At 34.7% G+C, this 25779-nt stretch overlaps 1 protein-coding gene across 1 annotated transcript; it reads left to right on the forward strand.

Annotated features, from left to right (window-relative positions):
* Positions 1-15111: 15111 nt before the first annotated feature.
* Positions 15112-18061, forward strand: LOC147067226 (uncharacterized). The gene is made up of 3 exons (XM_085954953.1): positions 15112-15730; positions 15850-15978; positions 16122-18061. Exons 1-3 carry the CDS (start codon positions 15661-15663, stop codon positions 18059-18061), a joined length of 2139 nt encoding a protein of 712 aa, XP_085811079.1. The 5' UTR covers positions 15112-15660.
* The last annotated feature ends 7718 nt before the right edge of the window (positions 18062-25779 follow it).

Below are 25779 nucleotides of genomic sequence, written 5' to 3' on the forward strand. Positions count from 1 at the left end.
GAAAAGCTAATAAAAGGCTCTCAAATGGATTTGGCTGCAAAATAATATTCTGAAAAAGTTAAAAAGAAATAAAGACGTTTTTTGAGAATTTCGGAAATCTCTATAAATCTCTACAGTATTTTTTTTTTAATTCGAGAATTTTACACAAAAAAAATAATTTCACCTTCCAAAAAAAATTAAGCTAAGCATTAAAATTAATCAAAATGTATTTAAGAAAAAATAAGAATAATAATTAACGAAATATCATATCAATAAGCCTTCGTTTGCCTTCTCCTACATAGTTTGTTTTTTTCTGAGAAATAGATATCCACTAAAATAGTTTTTTTAGTACAGTCGATAGAAAAAAAGAAGAAAATACTGACTCAGGGAATACTCACATAGCAACACTAGCGCCACCGTCGCGGCCGCCCTCCTTCCTAAACATGTTGCAGTCTAGTACAAGGTCGTTGAAGAGTGCCCTCGTTAAAGTGGATTCGCGATCGCTAATCCAATAATTATTTATATGTAGCCCAACACGTGTTGCTGGAAATCATATGCAGTTTCTTGTCTAATCGGTCATTCGGACGTCTTTCAGAGATAATGTGGCCGACGTAATGGCTATGGGATGGATCGGTTGGGGCAATTTCCAACGCATTTACGCGGCAATAGATCTATTTGCATGCAAATTATGAACAATTAACTTCGCGGACGTAGACAGACCTACAATGACAGCTTGTTATCGCGGATATCATAGGTACATCATCATACTTGTATTACCATAAAGCTGTGGTCACCATAATCTTTCAGTCACTTGGAGCTTAAAATAATAAATGTAAGTATGCTAAAATAAATAAAACCAACAAATATATTATGTAATCGAAGAATTTATATTTAGAATAAGTTTTCTTCCTTTAAAATCCCTTCCAAATTTTCCTTTATGTATAGGACCAGAAATCAGAGAGTTAAATGTTTCTATACTGAGAGATTCTTCAATACTTACTTACTTACTTACCCTTATTGAGACCTACTTACAGCGCTCGTATTGAACAATTTTACGAACCGGAGCGCTCGATATTTTTTCGAAAATAGTTAAGTATTTAATTATATGTATATTAAATAAAAATAAGTGTATTAGATGTTTTATTATATGGTCTATAGATTAAATGGTTAAAATATTTTTTCACGAGACGGAACGATAATTTTGGGGATTTCATGAACCGTAACAACGCTCCGGTCCATTTCAAGCCATGGACATACAGCGCATAGATCGCTTTTGTAGCACTGCTGCAGACTGAGGGAGGATCGCCCACGATTATAGGATCCTTGATATTGTGTCACAAGGGAGTATTTGTTACGCGGTCGTACCAGTGCACCCCTAAAATTCAGTGTAGACATCGATTCTCAAAATTCAATAGTCAAAACCCGACCCCGATAAGATTTCACGTCTCATAGTATTTGATGGGTACCTACGATTATATTCTCAAAATAAGTCTAATGAAGATTTTGACAGAATCGTAGGTAGGGCACAGAGAAAGGCAGTGTTCTACACAATGACGTATTATTATTAATTAATAATATTAATTATTAATGTCATTGGTTCTACAGTAATATCTGGCTTTTTGTAATAATTGGCGCCGTACTTCAAATTTCTAATGGACTGCCTAAAATTTGGGTTTACTGTGGCACTGTGAATAAGTCATCTTTATAGTTAAAGACTTTTGTTTACTCATTGAATCAGTGTAGATTAAAATGATATACAATTGAAAGTGACAATTGTATTGAATATGAATGCGAGAAAAAGAAATTGAGATATTATGTTTTCATACAATTCATATTATTTATTGTATTTAAGGGGGAGAGGCATGCCAGCAGAGAACCTAGCGGAAAAATACGATGCTTGCAAATTGAGATTTTTTTTGATAATTTACAATTTCAACTGTATTAATTAATACAGTTGAAATTGTATAATACAGTTGAAATTGTAAATTATCAAAAAAAATCTCAAATTGCAAGCTTCGTCTTTTTCCGCTAGGTTCTCTGCTGGCGTGCCTCTCCCCCTTAACGTGTCATATTGTCTTAAATTTGTAATTTCCAGCATCTATGTTTGTATAAGTAAAATGAATAAATGCATTCAACTAAACTACAGAAAAAAATCAAAATAAACAAATTTAAGTCACAGCCAAACGCTCTTGAGAAAAATAATGAGAACTGATCTCAATATCCTGCTGTTATAAGAAACTTTATTTTTTACATTGCTGCATTGAAATACTGCACAGACACCAAGTTATTCACCTATTTATACAAAGACAATAAAATAATATTTTCTTGATTTTTTTTTTATAAAGAATCATAATATGTATATTTTTATCGCTTTTGTTAATAGCATTAGCTGGGGTCGATCCTTTTCTGATTTTGTCAGTTTTTAGTTCTTCCTTGCCATGTCCAACGAGTTTTAGGGCATTCAATGTCCCTTGGTTACCGTTGTATGACTACATATTGTCAAATAATGTCAATATACTAGTGGCGGCTTTTTAAGAAGCAAGTGACGCGATTAAGAAAATTCCGAAATCTTAAAAAGGGACATTTAATCAAAGTGTAACAATGCCCTGATAACATAGATAGGTATGTCTATATTTTAACATTATATGGCGATTTATTGGATGGGCAACGGCAAACGGTACAAACATGACAGCGGCTATGTACCTAAAACTGCCACTGAATGAACTCAAGTGTGATTAATGATTTTTTTGCTGGTCGTAGAAAAAGAGCAAATGAAAGCATAAAAGAAAATAGGTATATATATATATATATATATATATATACATTTTTGCAATCACTGATGGTTATTATGTAGGTACGTGCAAAATAACTTTGAATAGGGTCTCTGGTTTGTTGTCGAACTGGTTTTAAGAAATAATCTTCAATCGGTGACTGTTTCATTCCAGGGAAAAATGGATCGTACATCAAACTGTAAGCTAGTCATTATTGAAACTTGCAATCATTAAATGACTTTCCCGTTTTACTATATTAAAACTTAATGTTTTACTCAAACGCGTTCTGACCGCTTGAAGATAATATTCTACAAGTATGTATTTACTAGAGCACGTACCATATCAATATTTTATGGATTAAGATAATACTATAATACTTCAATACGGCTCTCATATAATAATTATTATTGGAAAGCTTACGTGCCAAGATGTCGCCCGTCTATAGATAGATATCATATTATAGAACTTTTTAAATTATGGTATGGAAAGTTTAGTATACGAAAGAATGGCAATTTACAGCTTTGATTGAACAATTATTTATGAGAAACAGATCAAATGATTTTGAACTATTGTACATATTATCCATACGTCATTATCACAAGGAACAGCATAACTTAAAAGTTTTATATAATAGATGCGCTTCTTAATTTCTGCATTGATGAAATTAAAAGAATCAAAATAATAAACAACGACAAATAAAAATTATTCATGCCTTTCAGATCCAGCGGTTGCAGCTATACATAAAATCTGAAATAAGTCTTTTCTAATGGTTATAGGTAACCATGAAAAGGCTCGTACGCTCGCCGAACTCGACTCGTATAGGACGTAGGTCATCATCTGAATGCTGCGAAGACCAAATCCATGTCCAGTGCTACATTCACTGACGCCGACACTGCCATCTGTTTTGTTTCTGTTTCTGGTCTGCCCGTTGACCTGGCAACCAGGTTTAAATAATTAGGTGCTACTGTCACTGACGATGGCAGTCTTTCTACTGAACTTGGAAACCGCATGGATGTGGCGGGTCTGCATTCAGCCATCTTATAGTCGCATGGAGGTCAAGGTTGTATTCTGTGAGGACTAAATGTCGTTTGTTCAACAAGTGCTTGCTACCTATGGTTCTGTAGGGCTGTGAGACATGGCATCTTACCAAATTTAAAGGTCTAGACTTTTGAGCTTTGAGCATCGATGTCTCCGCCGAATATAAGGGGTACATTGGTACGACCGCGTTACAAATACTCAAGTTCTTTAGCGGACACGGCAGCCCTCGGTGATTGACCTAATCACGAAGAGACGCTTCACGTGGTGCGAGACGCCGATCTTTGTGGAACAACCTCAAGGGTTTCGTCATCGTGGCCAATCATCCCTCACCCTGCAACGGTGCCACAAAAGCGTTCAAAATCGACAAAAACTTTATCAACCGCATTTTGAGGATATACTACTGTTTTAATGGGGTAGAGACGGTAGAGTATTGTATATTGAGTATTGACAGGTAGGTACTTAATACATTGATTTTCTTCCGAGCTAATTAACCTTTCATGAAATAGTCGAAATTTTAATCTAGTTTAACCTAATGTAAGAGAATTTAATTGCGCAACGAACGAGAAGCGTCCTTCAAAACTATGACAGGAAGATCTCAAAAATTTAAGTCGCGAATGTTGTGCATTAGAGTTCTGCACAATAATTCAAAGAACATAATTATTTAACTTAGATGAAAAAAGGAATATTAGTATCTCTCGGTGTATGACGCGGGAGACATACTAAAGGTTTGTGGAAACTGGGTCGCAATAGTCGATCGACCTAACCGTAGGTTGTATAGACTTGGGAATCTTTTCGCTTTCGACCGACATAATATGGGGACATTCACAAGAGGTGTGATTAGCGGCATGTAGCGAGTTCGTCACAATATGACCGTGTTTGAGTAATGCGACAGGCGCGCACACAGAAAAATGGTATGGGAGGGGGTCCATCAAGATTTTTTTTCATAATAATGTATTATTGATTTTTTAAGACGACGGGTGGGGTTGATAAAATCTACCAGGTACCGCTGATTTCTGCATTTCCCCGCGGACTTTTCCGGGTACACACCCCATACCCAGACACTCCGAATTTTGAGTCTAGCTATAAACACCTGAACTGCAACTATAATTATGGGTGCTCACCTACGACTTATTAGGACATGCCGCATTATAAGGATAGTTGGTGTCTGTTTGTGTCGTCCGCGCTATCTTGTCTTTTAAACATACTACGTCAAAATATTAAAGCAAACATTGGTTGCCCCTGATAATTGCACCAATTCATGGGTGCAACGGGTCTTCCACTGACACGGGTCTTGTGTGGCGAATAAAATGCCGAAAGGAGTGGGGTCAACCCTTTGAGAAAGTTGTTCGATGGTCAAATTATCCAGGTCACGACCCTCCGCCATGAGGTTCTGACAAAGAAGAAGAAGAAGAAAAATAATTATTCCAATCACCTAATTAATTTATATTTTTTCGATTCCTGGGGGGGTGGTCCGGACCTGAAATCCCCTTCTTTAACGAAGTTTGGCAGTTCATCTTGACCCGCTTTCTTCTTTCTTTCTTTTCGACCATGCCGATCCTAATAGGATCATATGGGCCTCCACAGAGTGGAGGTTTGTATTGAGAGATTTTTGTTTTTACGAGAATGGATGTCAGCCACTTGCTTAACCTATTAGGTCCATACTCTGACTCATACACAATTTAAGTGGATTAACAATTACAAGATAAAAAGAACTTTTTATATAGGACCACGTTTTCAAATTTTCTGTTGATTCATATAAACTTGACAATTCTATTTATTAATAAATACTTTTTGTGTACTTGGATGGAAATTCTGAATAAATATATAATACTGATGTGTCATATTGACATTTCATATTGATTTCCATAGTAACGCACGTATATATTAATAATTTAGTTGCTTCCTAGGCACACACACGAACGGACACACAAGAAAAAATGTGTACTGGACAAACAAGAATACGAGCTAATAAAAACGTGGTAAAAAGGAAACAATCTATTAATTGAGCTCCCATTATGTTAGTAAAATTGAATTTTATAATAATAAAATTAATTTCCACGAAAACTATTTTGTAGTCAATAGTATTTTGACTATACCACCGTTATCAAGACTATGAGAATAAAGTATTGTTCTTACATTATATCTTACAAAATATATTAGGTATGCACTCTAGTAATATTATTTCAAACACAATTCAGTATTAGACCGTATTAATTCGATTATCTTTAATCTTTATTTACCACAAATATCATGTAATCACAGGTTTGGTGCATGCGGAGGAAATGAATGGGTTTCGCTTCAGTACCGTGAAGTGTGGTCAGTATCGCCCATTATTCCCTGTACTTCTGTTCTGTTCCGTGTGACATTTTCGCATTTCTTAATAATTGTCTCTTAATTGAACACCAACCTTGCGAATTGCTGTTATTTATGGTATAATCTAGTCAGTGTTCATCGTGATCGAAGAGCCTTATTTGGTTATCTTTATTCACCCATTTTCTGAATACTGGAAATAATTGTTGTTTATTGGATTCTCGAATCGACATCATGCGCAAGCCTTGAGACATAAGAGATTGACGTCTCGTGTGAGGCAGCAAACCCGATGAAAATTATGTATCGCCGAATATTTTATTCGATTAATAAATTCACCCACTATTTTTAATTATCTGTGGCTAACTAAATTTTGAGAGACATTCCCAAATCATTAGATAACGCATATTATTTTGAGAAATACATCAATAACAATCCACTTTTTTCCCAGACGCAAATACTATTCCGGAAAATGACAGAATAATATAACAATACGTAACTACCATGAAAAAAACTCAAAAATATATAGATCCCAATGAGACTGTTTTGCAAGAGTATTTCAGGTTGGTTTAGGCCTAGGGACGTCACTAAGCGTGACCCTGGTGGAATTAGAACGTCCTGATACAGGAACCTCAGAGACTGGTTTGAGCTCAGCATTCCATCCCTATTTATAAAATCGATGGACATGGAGAAAATAGCTAAACTCATCACCAACGTGATAACGGATATGGCATAAAAAGAAGTAGAATAATTCTCCAACATTTTTAAGCACATTAAGGAATTTATAAGTCGAAATTCTGGCTAAATTTTAAATCTTCAAATTTAAATAATATCACTTTGTCTTTATTGGCTTCATTAAAATGCGTTAAACATATTATGATATTCAAAATTAATTTTCCGTGACTGACTTTTAAACGCACACTGCTTGCTTGCTTATTCTAGCAGCTAGCTGAAAGATTAAATCAACTGTTTTTTTACTTATCCAACTCGCACTAAGCTGTATTTATTTTGTAATTATAACCTGCACAGAAAACGTGTATGGCAGAACGATAATTAATATTTATTTCTCTGGCTCCTCAACGATGTTATAATATGTATTTTATTTTAATAGCATCTTGTGGGATACGCATCCGTGTAAAGGTATAATAGGTGACAATGATCAGTGTCAAAAAATGAATAGGTGTACCTAGGTAGTTGAATGTCACCGAACATGTAATTACGCTGCCAAATAGTAGTTGTACGTATTCTAGTTTTCTTATTTCATAATGAGAACCTACCTTCATGTCAAAATATCATTTATGTCAGACAAGAAGATAAGATAAGATGGCGATTTATATGTGTGTGATTAAGATTGTCATCTACTTTATTTGGTTAGGTACTCATAGTTGAGGATAGTGATCAGTGATCACACTGATCACACTGATCACGATGAAATCACGTTGATAGCAGATTACAAAATGACGAAAGCAAATTACCATATAAATTGTATGGTTTAAATATGGCATTATTACAGATCAAACGGCGCTTTTGCGAATCTAAGATGGTTTTAAAGCGTTTTCTTTGCAGTCTACCAATGGCTGTCGTACCAATCTAGTCCATACCAGTCTAGTCGTACCAATGGCTGAAATTAATTCAATTCAAAGGGCCGTTCAAGTTCCCACCAATCTAGTCAATACCAGTCTAGTCGTACCAATGGCTGAAATTAATTCAATTCAAAGGGCCGTTCAAGTTCCCACCACCATCCGTCATATATGTACAGCCGTGAATATGCACGGCCGTTTTCCATGACGCTTTAAACGTGTCTGAAAGACGTGTTTTTAATTACTCGTACACCGTAATGCTTAAAGAAGAAAGTTAAGAAAGATTTTTTTTGTGTCCGCATACTGAGTGTCACGAATTGAAATGGATGAGTGTACAGAGGATTCAGGACTATCCCGCTCCCCATACGACGCTGCAAATTTCTCGAATGCCGCAAAGATGGCGTCGGTGTGGACATGAAATGGAACGATATGTTTTAGCGCCAGGGACAATAAAAATAAATAAGTACGTCATTTACATAACATAATTTTTGTAGCAATATAATATAGTGTATAAATATACCTACTGACATCCACTATTATAATATTGCTCCGGTGATTAGGCCAGAACCGACTTCCTAATAATATTAAGAATTAGTTGAAGATATTTTATGTCTCTATCCTAATTTGATTAGTTGTAAGATTGTAACATACCTTTTACTGAATGTCTGCCAATGATTCATTTCTGAGGAAGGTCACATGGACGTCAGCTAGCGATGGCATTCAGGTAAATAAAAAGCAAACGATGATTATGATTACATAGTGTCGTCACTTGCCGCTCATTTAATATCGCCGCTAAGGAGAACATTCAGCTACTGTCTTTTGGTAAGCCTGCATCTCATAGTGGTTGTATTTATTAATTTATATTGACAATTTAGACATACGCTATGACAATATATCGTCATGTATTTTCTTTAAATAAGTACCTCTTCCACGCAAATTGATCGGCCACCCCCACCCGTAACTCTACATATTAAGTTCAACAGTGCTATGTTACAAATTTAGATAAGTATTATATAAGTAATGTAAAAAGATTTTCTTTTTGTTTTACAAAATATTATATACATTCATTTACAGATAATTATATCTACAATTATTTATAATATTGCTGCTATCTTCGAGTAGGTACCCATTGTATTTATAATAATTACGTAATAGTTCAAACATTCACTTGCCGAGCTTTTAAATTCGCAGATATTTCAATATTTTTGGCGGTTGAGCATTTTATTGATTATAAACCTAGAGCGGAATGCAGAAACATTTGTCATAACTAAAATTTCCTTAGCAGAAAACACTATGCAGAAACATTGTCCTTAGTTAAGATCATTTCTATTGAAAATAATACCATATTTAAAAATTTTCGTTAGGTAAATTAGGTAAATTATTTTATAATTGTTTAACGATGACAAAAATATGACAACTGCATTTCATAAATGCAATAACTATAAATACATATTAATATGTAATTATAATACTCTTATGTTTCAGTTATAAGTCATTATACGTGATTCTACAGGCACCGCAAGATATTTTTTTAACATGGTAACACTAGCGTCAAGTGTCATTCTTCACCTGGCATTTTGTATTTATGCGGGTTGGCGTATAAAAGTAAAATAATATTCTGCAAGTACATGCCAAACTAATTAACACTATCAATATCCATATTGAGATACATTGTTAAATGAATCTGAGTGTATGGACTGTGTTATAGACATGCGAATTTATTTTGACAGCAGTTGTCAGTGGTAAACGGTAATACAGAAGGGGGCGTGTTCATAACAAAAGTAATCTATGGTTAGGGATTCCTTAACTCTATACTCAGGATTGTCTATAGTTAAGTCATGCTTTTCGGCGACTTATCATTAGGAACAAAATCTTAGATTGTGCATGCTGCTCCTAAACTCGATAAACATTCATAACAAAGCTGTTGGTCTGTAATAATATATATGCACAATTTACTCCTCAAATTGCTGTCTCTAAAAAATTCATGACCTGTCTATTCTCACGGGATCTCACTGATTTTGTTTTGCAAGCGGTTGTTCTGTGAAATCTAAATCGATATTATAAAAAAAATTTAAATATTGATATAATTTTTATATAAAAAAAACTATTTTGCAGCTCCCTTTAAAATTTTCTGATGAATCGGATACGTCATTTCCGTCAATGAATCACCACTGCCGTCTTGGAGTAGTAATGGTGCTGTCCTGCTAATTAGCGAATTAGTAATGTAAGTGTGCATTTCTTTATTCAATATTATATAGATACTACGTATCTACTTTTTGCAATTTAATAATGAGTTTTTATTCAATTGTGTCAGTCGTGATATTATAAATACATAAATCAATTGAGGATGCACACAAAATTCTTGCTGTCTAAAAATTACTTATATGAGAGCACTAATCTGTCTCGCAATTTATTTTGAAGCTGAGATGACGGTAATTCGGCCTGATATTCTGGAACTGAAAGAAAAAGAGTAATTGGAAGTGCTTCATTTGATTTTAAAATAAGTTTAAAAAGCGACAACAGTGGAAAAGTTTTGTTTTGTCGGTCGGCACGCAAGCTTTTTTATCAGTAACTCAAGCCAGGGCTGAAAAACTCTCACAAAATACACCTACTATAATAATATTAAGCAATAACTCATAGTTATGGAGCTCATGGGAACCCGTTTTTATATAATTACGTAAATTGGAGATAGTTATATCTATTATCATATTATTACAACTTGTCGATAATACAAATGTTTTTTTTCGTAAATCTATTATTGAATGTCATGAAAAATGCACATTTAAATTTTCTCATTCTACACATATATACATATTATTTTTCAATTTGTGTTAATGCAAACCTCCATTTTATAGAGGCCCATGATCTTATTAGGATTGGACATGGTAAAAAAAGTCTCTTTTTAGGATGGCCACTCTTTATTTGGGCATTAGTATTAGTATTAGTAGGAACTGAGTACTCCTAAATGAAAAACTCTATAAAATATATTATTTAAATTTTTTTCTTGTGCGTAGCTGAGAAATTTAAATTTTTGACGACTGAAATTCAAATTTCCACTATTCCATATTATAACGGTACACTTTATTATTATTATTATGGCTGCTATCCTAGACTATAGTTTACTCATAAACCACAATATTGCACCACTTTCTATCACTCGGCGCCAATCCGACTATGTTTTGTTTTTTTCCCAACCCAATCAAACCTCGCGCTAATATGGTATTTTTATAAATAGTTAGTAACATATTGAATAAAATTTGATTATATACTCTGCGGTATTTCTGAAACTTGCTATGTTTCTGATGTAATATCAATAATCTTAATGTAAAGGTTAAGTACCTGCCACAATTATAATATTATCATTAAAGGTTCTTCTAGAATACAGTTCTCTGGAAATTATTTTAAACACTGAATTGCTATAGCAATTTATATATTTTTTTAAATACTGTTACCAAAAAGTATAGTAAGTTAGTTTACATAATACGTATTTAAAAGATTATAAAAAACATGGTAAGAAATAATAATAACAATTTGCGAACTTCGATTTGAACTTCCCTTCCTGAGGTTTTTTGAACCATTTCAAAGAAACCGCAGTACTTCCGATCGACTCTTCAAATAATAGTGGTCCCAGAAAAGCTAACAACTAGAACCTGTATAGAACCGCAGTCATGCTATGAAAAAAATCACGCATTTTAATAAAAATAAAAAGTATGGCGAATCAGGTATAACTCAGAAAATTATAGGCCTAGTGTTTTTGTCGGGTAAGATAATAATATGTCGACCGAAAACGAAAATTCGACATTTTATAATAATATACGGCGTTGGTTTGTTTCATTTTTAAGTTTGCGCCAAACTTACGAATAGTGAATTCTATTTTAATAATTAAATGGACTATTGGAAACTAATTATATTGTCTACAACTAAATAACAATCTGTACAAAAATCATAAAAATAGGATACTAGCATTGACGGCCCTAGGCTTAGTGCCCCCCTGAAGCAGACTTAGAATACCGTCCCTTACCATCTTTAGTTTCAAATTGTCTGTCAATTCATTAGGTAGGTACAATGATATAACATCATTAGGTAGGTACCTTTTTTGACCATGTCCGATCATAATAAGATCATATTATGGGCCTCCACGAAGTGGAGGTTCGTATTAAGAGATGTTACGTAGGTACTATTTGTTAAATCTATTTTTACCAGGATTGCTGAAAATGGAAGGAGATCGTTGGTTAAGTTCATAAATTTAGTCGTCATCATTCTCAACAGTGAGATAAAGGATAAGACGGGAGATATCCTTTACAAGTAATTTGTGTCATAACTTTTTGTTTTTACGAGAAATGGATGTTAGCCTCCATTGTTCCATACTCTGAGTCCAAAAACACATTGAAAAATAACATGTGAATGAGACAGACCCGGGATTCAAACCCGGGACAAGCCGTAACCGCTCGGTCATTGTTGGTGTATCTCATAACTAATATGATATAAATAGATAACAAAACTATTATAATTTGATGTAAATATATATACGATGATAAAATTAAGCTACGGAATAGCTGGTGTCAATATTTATACTTCCGTCCGTTATTTCATTATTTAAAATATACTTTTTTTCTATAATTTCCATCGAGACCGAATTCCCGATTCAGATTAAAAAAATATATATCTAATATATGAAATTATGCTAATCGGTTTGCAGATATATAAACTTAAAAATAAATTTTGAGAAGTAAAAGTCATAATAAAATAATTAGAGTGTAGCACTTATAAAATTATTTTTAATCTTGAAACGAAATAATATATTCATATGCACATAGATTTGATTCAGATTTTTTTACATTTGAAGTAGGTAAGTATATCGTATTGATAATTATTTTAAACTTCGCTAATTAATTGGGAGCTTAAAAATTAAATTATCATAAATATATGTTAAATCTTAATATCGGTATGAGAAAACAGAGACTTCTTTTTCAAATTCAACATATAATGGCCCTAGTGAATTAGATCACATTCTCAATAAAGATGTAACCACATACTTTCTCTGTGAAATACTAATATGGACGTTTATATATTTTCTTTTTTCAATCAAAATATTCATTATTTGTACTTGATTATCGTCATATCATACTATTCAAGCTACATTATAATTAAAACTAGGTGAACGCGTCATACAGGGATGTGAGAAATGATAATATCTAAATCCTTTTTTACTATTAGTAACTTTATGCTGGCATCAATAATTATTTAGGAACGTACCTGAAGTAAAATAACAGAAAAATATTGCCCAAAGGCTGCTCTCTATAAAGTTGCTATCTAGTATCTACTCACACCATCTTTTTTTACCACTGTCAATCTAAATTACCAGAATGTCTTCTTACCTTCCAATAAATCTTTTTCATGTCTTATTTAATAAACAATGATCGAATAATTAGATAATTTAATTATTAAATCTAAATTATATTATTTATTCCACATCATATAAATCCACTTAATTAAAGTTTTATGTGGATATATCGGGTCCAAATATATTATCATTGACTCATACGAGGACACTATGTAATATAGAAAATCTCAATATTAAAGAGGCCACGTTAGTTTAGTAGTTAATATGATATTATATCAAGGACTTGAACGCGAATTCGCAATAATATGCAATAATATTGCAATGTATGGGAGCTATTTTTTAATTACATACAATATGCATTTACATTATAATACAGTATACGGACACCTGCGGGGACGTCATCTGAATAAAACAAGAATGCTGTAAAGACATAAGCGTGGATTTATAATAATCACCCTTGATTCAACCACGTTAATCTTGGAACTGCGTTCTCTATTCTTTTCGTTTCTCGAGATTGGTTTGTTTATTTCTTTTTTAAATGTCCCAAAGTTTTCTTCGTTTGAGATCGAATTCGAGACCTTTTTTCCATTCCAAGTAAAGCGCCCTTTCTACCACAGTTTCCATATCAGATAGTAATATTATAGTAGTCAATGGCTTTCTTTTTCTATTTCAAATTCCCCTTGTTATTTTGTCCTAGTAACAATTTCTTGATATTCTCATTGACGATTTCTCGACAAATAAAAATTCTCTAAATTTCGGACAATTTATTTCTCGAGATTCGACATTCATCTTTTTTGATTATTTCTCGATCACAACCATTGGTATTTGTTCGTTTACAAACGGTTTTTCATAATCAGACGTAGATGTCCGTGACCATAATATTTAGGAGGATCTTTTTATTTTCCCGATGCTGCATCAATAAGTAAGTCGGGGGGTCATTTAAATATTTTAATTTTTCTTTTAGGTCCAAAAATGGATAAGTTAAGAAAAACTCAGAGAACGTTTTCTTGTAAAAAGATGTATTAAGAAACTCCTTCGTGATGCAGCTAAGATCCAGATTGAGTTAATGATGACGATGATACTTAACATGACCACCAGTTAAATAATTTTGAATTAACCCTTCTGTTTGTAAGAAGAAGAAGAAACAAGGAAAATAACGCTTAAAACAACCATAATACACACTAATTAATGAACAAATGTGAATTATTACCCATATTTTGTTAGTTCAACCTTGATCGAAGATTTCTTTATTAAATTTTACGTCGGACAGTGCTCACTATGTCGAGCGAGTAAATCCAATTCGTAACGAAATTAAATTTGTTTCAAATTAAAACACTTTTTCGGTTCATCGGGCGCGAATTTCAGACGCCCACTTTTATGTTTTACTCTGATAAAACTATTCGCCGCATCAAGCTCATCACATTTTAAGAAGAAAAGGTGTGTCTAAATAATTATTGGTTTATTGTTATAATTTTCCTTTTTATCACTATTTGAACAAATAATCGGATAAATAAATTGGCTTAGAAATTTCATCGATTTCGCTATTGTTTCGAAAATGAGATTAGTGTCTACATAAGTACTTACTGATATGGCTTGAAACGGCGCTATAGCCGTTTTCGTGCCTTGATCAGAATGCTACAGTAGAGCTGTTTCCATAATCTGGAAGATTTTTATAAGTAGTTTTTATTCAAATGAATAAGTCACAAGATTTCATAAAACGCGTTTTCAATGAACTCAATGGATGCGGGTTCAAGTCAAGTATTTATTGAAGAAGGCAGACGGTTAATAGTGCGATACAGTTTATGGTTGACATGGAATCGGATCGGTATCGACAGGTCGAGAGTTAAAGTCTGAGTCCAAGTAACCATAAACAAGTAAATGTTTATACACAAAAATAAAACTTAATGTTGAAGGTGTTGCAGCTAACTCCGCTTATTTAGACCGCCAAATACCGATTCTGGCTTGTTTTCGGATGGCGTCAAAAATTTAGGTATCAGTATGTAGGTATATTGAGTTATTTTTAGGGTTTACTTTAGCCGCGCTTGAAGGCCACACACATTTTTATGCATCCTGCCAAGACGATATACGTTGATATCGTCGCCGTAGATGTCAAGGGAGTCAAGCCACACATTTGGCGAAAATGAGTTAAGTACACAAAAGCATTTTAAAACCATCAAAGATGCCGTGGTCAATGGATTTGAGCCACAAAAAGCCCTATGTATGAGTATTTTGTAAATTGCCAATAGACCTAGCACACATACATTAAAGTAGTCAATGACGACAAGCCGCATAAGTCTTTTGACTTCCGAATAATTTCACATGATTATGTGACTTAACGCTGTTGACCACTGGGACTTCCCGCTCAATCTGTGGCCCGGTACGCACGCCTCGGCTCACATTCGACAAAGATTTATAGTGTTGTCTTGCTCTAACTCAGCATAAGAAACAGAGAAAACTGAGTTTAGCGAGTCGGGTTATTCACGCCAGCACCTGTATCGTGTCATATTATTCATACTAACATTGCGGTTGGTTTATTTGGTGATCTTTTTTCTTTGGGTTTGCGACTGTAAGCATTTTTATTCAGTGTATTTAGTGTGATTGTTGTATTCAGTTGTGATTCAGTGAGAAAAGGTGCTAAATAATGAACTATTCACGTGGGAGACTAATGGTTGCAGCCGTTTTAAATTCTACTAATCAACATACCCGTAAAGGTAAGTGTCGATGAAATATTGAGCTAAAAACACTTACTAGTTAAAAATGTTGATTCAGGCTGCTTTGACAGCAATGAGTAATGTGTGCGCAAGCTGTATTAGTTTTATTTCTTTTACAGACTCTCACGGGAATGCCGTACAAGCTGGATGTGCAGACCTCGAGCTGAATATGCAAGCTCCGGACAAGATTGCTGGTCCAGCCATATATACAGAGCTCCAAAATGTCTCTCCAAGCACACACGTGGGAGGTCAATATTTTAATTTGTTGGTTATCAATAATTGTTGGTTTGATTAAAACCTGTGACCATCAGAGAGTCATTTGCTAATAACAAATTATTAATATTTACCTTGGTAGTTTCAAAGAAATAAACTACTTTGTTTTGTTTTACAGATTGGAACGTCAACCTGGCACCAACACTACTAGATTCAAATGAGTCATGCCAGCAGGAACCTGCATATTATCAACACAACATTAATGTTTCAGGAACTTATACTTCTGAAATAACCGAGAGCAACCATAGTAACAATCCTGTATCATCCATCCCCACTTCTACAGATCAGACTACAGATGATTTAAGTAGGAAACGCAAGCGAAACCCAAAAATGTGGAAGCGGAATTCACAAAAGATATTGAGAATGGCAGGCAGCGAATATCAAAGCAGATCCGGAAAAAAAATTCGAGCAAGGGCGATAAGAGAAGTTAACTGTAAGTGCCATTATAAATGCACATCCAAAATAGGAAAATCACAGCGGGAGCAAATGTTGGCCGACTATCTGAGTCTGGATTCCGAAAGAGCAAGATGGGCCTTCATTGGTAACAGTATAAATCGTATCCCAGTGAAACGAAGGTACCATGGAGACTGCACCAAACGAGAGTATACCTTGCAATACTCTGTGATGTGTAATGAATTGAGAGCCCAAGTGTGCAAACAGTTCTTTTTGGCGACATATGACATCTCGAGCAAAAAAGTTGAAAATGCAATGAAAAAGTTGACTCCTTCAGGTGTCACTGATATAGATCGGAGAGGTCACAAAGAACCGCCCAACAAAAAACCAGAGGAAGTGAGGAACATAATCAGGGACCACATCAAATCGTTGCCCGTAGTTGCTTCCCATTACTGCCGGAGCAGCAGTAAGAGAAAATACTTGCCTTCTGGTTTGAGCGAGACTCGTATCTACATGGACTATGTAGAGTATTGCAAGGAGCATAATGTTGAACCAGAAAAGCACGGCTTCTACAAATCGATCTTTGTCACAGAATTTAACTACGGCTTTCACACTCCTAAAAAGGATCAGTGTGACTTTTGTACTCAGTACAAGAACAAGTCAGACGAAGAGAAGGCAAAAGACGAGGAGGAATACAAACTGCACTTGACTCGAAAAGAGGAAGCGAGAGAACACAAAAAAATCGACAAGGCCCAAGCTATGTGTGATCCAACAATTAGTTGCTTTACCATGGATCTGGAAAAAATATTGTTGACTCCAAGTTTGCAAGTAGGACAGTTGTATTATACCAAAAAGCTGAAAACCTACAATTTCACAGTGTATGACCTGGCTACTAGACAAGCGACGAACTACATGTGGCATGAAGGTGCAGGTACAAAGGGTGCTTCGGAGGTCGCCACGTGCCTGTGGAAGCTCTTGGTTTCAGTAGGCCCCAAAAAAGAAGTAACTCTGTATTCGGATACAGCTTCAGGTCAAAATCGCAACTCAGTTGTATCTACAATGTTATTACGTGCCGTGGAACAGCTGCCCATCAACACAATAAACCAAAAATTTATGGAATCAGGGCACTCCGAAATGGAGTGCGATTCTGTGCACTCCACAATAGAGGCCCGAGGAAGGAAAGTGGACGTATTCACACCAGAAGGATGGTATATGGTCGCCCGTACCGCGAAAACTAGTAACCCCTACCATAAGGTTGTGGAAATGGAATATTCCGACTTCTTCGATTACAAGAAATATTGCAGTCAAGTGATGACCAATAAAACTCTGTCGGAAAATGGAGACAAAATGAAGTGGCTAAAGGTAAAGTGGTTCCAATATCGCGAAGGTGAACCCACGACTATCTTTTATAAATACCAATTGAGCCAGAATAACTTTGAGTCACTACAAATCCAGCGAAGACGGCATCGAAACGTACCTACCCTAGAAGTACCAAGGCTGTACAGTTCCAAACCTAGAATTGACCAAGGTAAACTAAAAGATCTGTCAAAACTATGCCAAAAAGGTAGCATTCCGTCAACCTATCACGACTTCTATAAAAATTTGGAGCCTGAAGATCGTCCAACTCAGAAAAACAGCAGCTCAGAGAGCGATGGAGATGATTAAAATGTGTGTCTAGTTTTATTGTAACTTAATTGTAATTATATATTTTTTTCTTTTATTTTGTTAACTGTCAATTCATGGTGTAACTGCATTGTATTGTTGTTTTAATTTAATAAAACGCAATTTTTTTGTAGTACTTATTCCACTTTTAATCAATAAATTAGGACCGGTTTCGTCCGCCTCATAGGGACATTTTCAACTGAAATGAACAAGTTGAAAATGTCCCTCTGAGGCGGATGAAACCGGTCCTAATTTATTGATTAAAAATGGAATAAGTACTACAAAAAAAGCGTTTGATTAAATTAAAACAACAATGTAATTATATTTTTGAAAAGCTAACTTTTTGTTTAGAGACGACTATGTTCACATACTGAATGAAATCAGGTAGATTCTAGGTTAAGGTGGGCACCATAAAAGGTCAATAATAGACTTTTCTTTAGAGTATATCCACAAAATGTTAGTGCTTTGTCCACAAATTCTCAGTGTTCAACAGGCATAAGAGGCCTAACTCTTTTGACTACCGCACAAGTATGCCAACTGTACATGTCAATATTCAGTGGTCAAGAGATATAACACACATTACTTTTAAAATACAATTTTTTTTAGTTATTCATTCAAAATAATAAAAAGATAATATCACAAAGTATCTACGTTCAAAGTTTCACAATTCTATCTTTAAAAATAAAAAAGTTACAACAAAAACTGTTCCTTTTTTTGTCACACAAAATCTTTGCGCGCCGATTTCTCAGCATTATGATTTTGTGGACTGGCTCCCTTGACATCTACGGCGACGATATATGGCAATGGACCCAGGGAAATGACGTGACCTTGTGCTTGCCTCACGCCTCAATGCTCAAGTAAGCAAGTATATCTCTAAACAAAACTATTCATGAAGCAGTATATACCTACTTAACTAAAAAAGAGACGCGTAGCGTAGTACAGATGACGTATTATTAGTAGGTATATTGTTGATTTAGACGAGGTACCAACGATGTGACTTACATTAAAGTCTGCGTTTTCCCATCATCCTTGATGCAATCTAACTTATATTGTACTCTTGTAACTATATACAAAATTATTTAATAAGTATACATAATATAACTTTCCTTTGCCATGATACCAATGATAATTTTGTTATACTTAAATAAAACGGATTTCAAGTTAAACATATTTTATGTTTTAGACAAAATATCTTTAATAATTATATAAAAACATAAGTACATTAACACCATAAATAATTATTCAAAACAACAATTAAATAATACCTACCTAAGTTATTTATAGTAAAAATATTTTTTTCAAATAGCAAAAATAATTTTGTACGGTTTGGAGCCATAACTTCGAATGCTTTGTGTTTCTTGGACAGACCACAGGACGAACGAATTAATCATCAAAGATTCCAGATAAAGGAACGGCTCTCTACAAATGTTCATGACAACGTGACAACGCGTTCTGCAGATGTTGTAGTTCGTCGTGGCCCGAATAAGTCTAGAGGGGCTGATAGCCTCCGGGAAAGGTGAGGCACAGGAAGAGCGTCGGCACGCTAGATAGCGGACCGAGATGGGTAGAGACGTAGAGAGTCTTGGTCACTCAGAACATGATTGAATTTCAGGGTGGTCACGATCCTCATCCATGAGCGAACAACCAAGAAGGGAAGAGATAATTTGAAACCTATTACACAAAAATTAAGAGCGCGCATTTGATCGCGTCCGGAAACTTGTACGTATGCAGTTCGCCGTATCACACTTCACCGTAAAATGTTGTTTCGGAAATATATGGCCGTATATAAAAGACCTTCCAACCTCTTTGGGTCGTATATTACTGACATAAAATTAATGTCTAAATAAAACACGGTGCTTGTCGGTTTACACTTTACAAGAAGCCAGCACCAAACAAATTTTGAAAATAGCCAACATACTGGATTGTTGGTAAGGTTAGGTTAGGTTTTCATTATTGAATTCATGAATTTTGTCAAAATCAGCTATAAAAATTGAATTAATGTTCATATTGAATCTAATAAAATTGGAGACCGTATAGTATAGGTACGGTCATCTCTTTCCGATAAGAAAGCTCACGGCGAACTGTGCCACGGTGAAATGTTTTACGTACAATTTACATGTAACCGCATTTCACGGCAATCAATTTAGTCACCGCGGAGGAACTTCGATGATTTCGCGACTAATCCATGGCCTTAAGAATTTTATATACCTACTGGAATCAGTCTACAGTGGCACCATATTGTGTGATTCGCAGAAGTATGTGTATTGTTTTCTACAAAGCCTATTGTAATGCTATCAAACAAAACTAATACAACTGTAAATGACTTTTCCCGTACTCATGGTGCCACTATCGAGTGATTCCAGTTTACTTTACGTCTTGGTAAACCACCACTGTATCATCCTATTTTTTACACAACGTGTAGGTGTAGGGTGTAGGTAAACCAAATCTCACTGTCATATTGTCGTATGCATAAGATTCCCAAAAACCTTATAGGCTAAATACTGCTCGTTTGTATGCATGAGTACAAACGTAATTTTTTGTTTAGTGACGTCACGAATGTGACGTCATCATGTGTCATGGCGTCCGTATAATGGCAATCTTATAAAATTTCATTCCCCGATGAATAATTCAAAATTTTGGAATTGTTAATGTGTCTGAAAGTGTGCGAACGGTACCATATAAATTTAATAATCATAAATGAATAATTATTATGAACTTTAAATATTTTATCACATTTATTTTATAATTCTACTGTACGAAAGGATAGGCATTATAATCTTCCAGTCACCCTGTTTCACGTTTTTAATCATCGATAAATCAATATTTAGTGACTCGTGAAAAATTGTTTCAACAAAGAAATTAATCGATTTTTTCATACATGATAGCACAGTGTACATTCCTCGAAGTATGCGTAGAGCTATTAGTATACTTCGATTTTTATAGTTTTTTCACCAATAGGTTTTTATTATGTTAAAATTTAGTTGTTTTCTTTTTATAAATATTAAACATGCCTCATTTTTTTTAGATTACTTGTTAACTTTCCTTTTAATAATGCGAATAAAATTTCGAATCCCGTAATTTACATGCGTACATATTGACCTTTATCTTGAAATATTTTTATATTATTTTTTAACGATGAGCTACGCTTTCATAAATTTTGTACCAGTAGTCCCAGAAGTACCCGACCTGACGTATAGATAGCAGTTGTTGTTTGAAAATAGTGACCATGATAGAAATTACCAACCTTATAAAGCCTAAGTTTGAAGTTTGACGACGCTACATTATTCAGTAATTATTTGTCAGCCATCAACAGTGAACGCTCTCAGTGAATTTGTAAACATGGAAAAAAATTGTCATATTTATGTGATACAATACTTTCATTTGAAAGGCTTCAGTCCAACCAATATCAAAGCGGCTCTAGATTCTACTCTGGGGGTGTCTGCTTCTTTGTTTACAACAGTAACATATTGGGTGGCTAAGTTTAAACGAGGCTGTAAGAGCACCCAAGACGAACATCGCAGTGGTCGACCAAATGAGGTGACCATGCCAGAAATGGTGACGAAAATCCACAAAATGGTATTGGATGAACGTCGACTGAAATTGCGCGAGCTAGTAGACATGGTAGGCATTTCACAGCAATAAAGCAGAGTTTTTGCGTCTATTCATAACCATGGATGAAACATGGGTACATCACTTCACACCTGAGACGAAAGAACAGTCAAAACAATCAACTGAAAGTAGAGAATCGGCTCCAAAGAAGGCAAAGACAGTTCCATGTGCAGGCAAGGTCATGGCGTCAGTTTTCTAGGATGCGCGTGGGGTAATTTTCATTGATTATCTTCAGAAAGGAAAATCAATCAACGGGGCGTGTATTATGCATTATAACTTATTGCAGCGTTTGAGTGATGAAATCAAGAAAAAACAACCGCATTTGGCGAAAAAGATAGTTTCGTTTCATCAGGACAATCCATCAGTTCACACATCCGTTATCGCGATGACCAAAATCAATGAGTTAAAGTTCGAATTACTTTCTTACGCACCCTATTCGCCAGATTTAGCCCCCTCGGATTATTTTCTGTTTCCAAACTTGAAAAGATGTCTTGGTGGTAAAAGATTTGCCAACAATGAAGAGGTGGAGTCGGCAGTTGATGGCTTTTTTGAGGAGCTCGACGATTCTCACTATAAACAGGGTATCGAAGCTATTGAACATCGCTGGAAAAGGTGTATCGACCTAAAAGGAGACTACGTAGAGAAATAAAAAAAAATCCCAATTTTTTTGTGTTTTCTTTGTTAGGTCGGGTACTTCTGGGACCACCCTCGCGCTTTCGACGTGTTCATTTTTTCATGTCATTTTTATCTAGATAATATTATACACAATATAATAGCAAAACATATTATTATTATACCTAGTATTTTTCTGTCTTGCATACTCACGCTTTTTTTTAATTTTTTTAAATACATTTATATGTATAAGGTACTGTCACACCCATGATTATTGGGCCTCTCCCGATAGATTAAATTAATTATTAGATATAACCATGTCACCTGACCTCCTAGTCAACAATGGATGTACGTACGTCCAAAATTCCTTGATTAACTGTCGAAATACTCAACATGTACTTAGCACGTAAGAATTGTATCTAATTATAATAATAGTATGTCAGTGAATAATGTGATTTGCCGAATAAAAGAGACGAAAGCCAAAGGAATTTAATAATTAGGAGTATGTAAGGGAAGAATGGCAACACTGTTCGATAGAAAAAAGTCAGTAGAGGGTCGCCATTGAAAGAGGGAACATCGGCCCAACGACTCGGAGAGTAAAAAGAAACGACATAACCACACATGGACGTGAAAAATTAGTTAGAAAAACGGATATAGAGAATTAAGTTTACAGTTAAGGCGAATTAGAGATTAAGCAGTAATATTAAGTGACGGAAATGTGTAAGAATAATATTGTGAATTGATGGTGTGTCGATATAGCCAAAATATAAAAACCACGTTCTCTGAACAAAACAATCTAGACTTTTTCATTTTACTGCTACCTATTTTTATTTATTATTTAATTTTTGTGAATCCGGGGTCTTACCAACATCCAGAGCTAGCCACTGGACCCGGGATATCTCAGTACCTACATTGATTTGATACAGAAGTAGATACATATTTAAATATCGTCACTGTTCTGGCAGAAGACACTAATTCGAAAAAATGATATATTGAGTTAGTACCAAAATGTTCCTTATTTCAAATTTTACCGTCTGGAAACTTTCTTAATAAACAAACAGTCTTTATTTTAAAGTCATCCTTTTTACGATTACTTAATAAACTCACATGATAGACCATTATTTCAAACATGTTAACAACTTCAAAGTCAAATTACTCAAAACTAGTATTCTCCAGTTAGTGTGTTTTGCCAGAACAGAGACGATATTTATTAGTTGTAATCAAGTACGACTCTAATATATAAAAATCGATTCATTTTAAATGTCATCACAATTTTCCATTAATTATACGGGCATCTTCTTCTACAACATAGAAAGGGATTGCTTTCTGTGTCCTTTGTCAACATTATATAAGTTCGTAAAATACGATTTTATCGGTATTATTTAATATACCCTTCCAACGATTTAGTGAACATTGTAAGTTAGTAGTGAAAAATTGCCAGCATTGTTTTTCAGTGTAAAGTTGTTTATTTTTTTTTAATATTATTATGATTAATGTCTACTTTTGATTATAAAAAACTTTATATATATTAATACAAGCCTTACAGCTAAATCAAATTATTTTAAGACATAAGTGGAACAATTTTTTTCAGCTTCTATTTTATTGTTCGCTTTAGTATTGTGGGTTCAAAAACATAATGCTTCAAGGCACAAAATAATTATTTCAAAAGTCTTCAAAATATAAATAAAAACTTCATACTGTCTCCTTAAAGTTCCCTTAAAATATAGTCATAATCCCTATGTTCTCTTTGATCAGATACTATAACTAGATACCTTTATAAAAGCATATTTTGTAGGTATTTAAAATAAAATAAAATAGGTACCTACCTACCTAATCATTTTTCTTCCTAAACGAAGCATAATGGATGTGCTTCTTTTGTCAGTGCGGGACTCTTCCCAAACATACCTTGGTCATGGTGATGGCCACGTCATTGACTTCAAACCGATGATCGATCGTACAGCTGGTTGGAACAAGCAAACAGCCATCACATATTCCGTAGTTTTCTTTGAAGGGTCATCGAAGTATCCCGACTTCTTCATGTTGTCGTCGGTAATAGTTACTCCGCTTCGTATTCGATTAATTGTCATCCAAACTGCGAAGTCCTGCGTGCCCCTAGGTGGCAGCTTCTCGTCAGGAACCATTAAAAACAGCGCTCTCGCTTCATCTCGCCATTCTTTCCACCATGGCCTCCACATCCTGAAGCGGGCACCCAGGCCACGATATTTGGTGGTTAAGGGCAGTGTAATGTTCTATAGTAGTGTTTCCTAAATGGTATTCCGTGGAACTCCAGGGTTCCAGATAAAATAAAAAGTATTCCGTGTATTTTTTAGCGATTTTTCGTATTTTTAAAAAAATCAGCTTGAATTGCCGGCACTCAGCATCATATTATGAAGCACTGAACGCGACCCTCTTTTGTGATAGCCAAGTTACATCTGACCTTTCGCCATGTTGGATAAATAGTCATTTTCATTAGTCACTAAAAATACTTATAAAATAAAAGTCTACTCGTCTTATAGCGTCGCAGGCGACTTTTTTACTATTAGAGCTTATAAATTTACGGTGTGTTTATCTCATTTAACTAGTTGATCTGCCACGTTGGGGCCCTCCTGAGCCCGGGCCCCCAGGCTAGAGCCCTGTCAGCCCCCTCCCTTTGTGGGGGCCATGCTTTCCACCGCAGACGGCTCTGAAATCTCCTTGGATGACCTAAGGAAGCTTGGATGTTATATTAACAGACCTTTTCGACGAGAAATGTTTGAAGACCAAATAGGTCAAACCAAAGAGGTTTTAAATAGTGGGCAAACATACGTTGTAAAAACAACTTAGGTATTTAAAAGTGATTTTTGCCAGACACGTAATTCGACCCGTACCGGTTTCAGAGACGGACCCTCTGCCTTTACTTATCCGTGAGGATAACATACATCGTGGGTTGCTGCCAAAAGTTTGTATGTCGGTAATTTAGGTATTTAGAGTTAATATCAGATTATCGTTCTATACTTATATAAATATGTATGCTAGAAAAAAAATTCAAGGACATCCGATATGTTGAACATAAAGCACAAATAAATAAGCATTATGCCTAATTTTAGAGGGCATGTCAAACTTTCGAGACTTACCAACGTTTGGCAGTAACCCCACAATAGTATGTATTTACATGTGGAATATTTAATCTTATAGTGTGCTACGTTGATGCAATAAATAATAATTATTCCTCACAAATAATTATTCATAATAAGACGTGTTTTTAGCTTCTCTCAACAATCAATATTATCAAATCATTTTTAAAATATGTTTCCATTTTATTTTAAAGATTGAGAAATAAGCCTTTTACTTTCAAATGTAAATAGTATAATAGCTCAATTTAAATTCCATGAAAATAAAACTAAAAAGCGATAATTATTATCTGTAAAGTGAATTCAACGCGTGCGTTTGTTTATAAAACTTTCTATGCAAGGCCGCTTTCAAATAATTGTATCGTCAATGAAAAAATTGATAAAGCTCAT

Source organism: Rhyacophila brunnea, unplaced genomic scaffold (assembly GCF_057557595.1).
Source record: "Rhyacophila brunnea isolate RB1 unplaced genomic scaffold, BYU_Rbru_1.0 scaffold_4, whole genome shotgun sequence".
Lineage (NCBI taxonomy): Eukaryota > Metazoa > Arthropoda > Insecta > Trichoptera > Rhyacophilidae > Rhyacophila > Rhyacophila brunnea.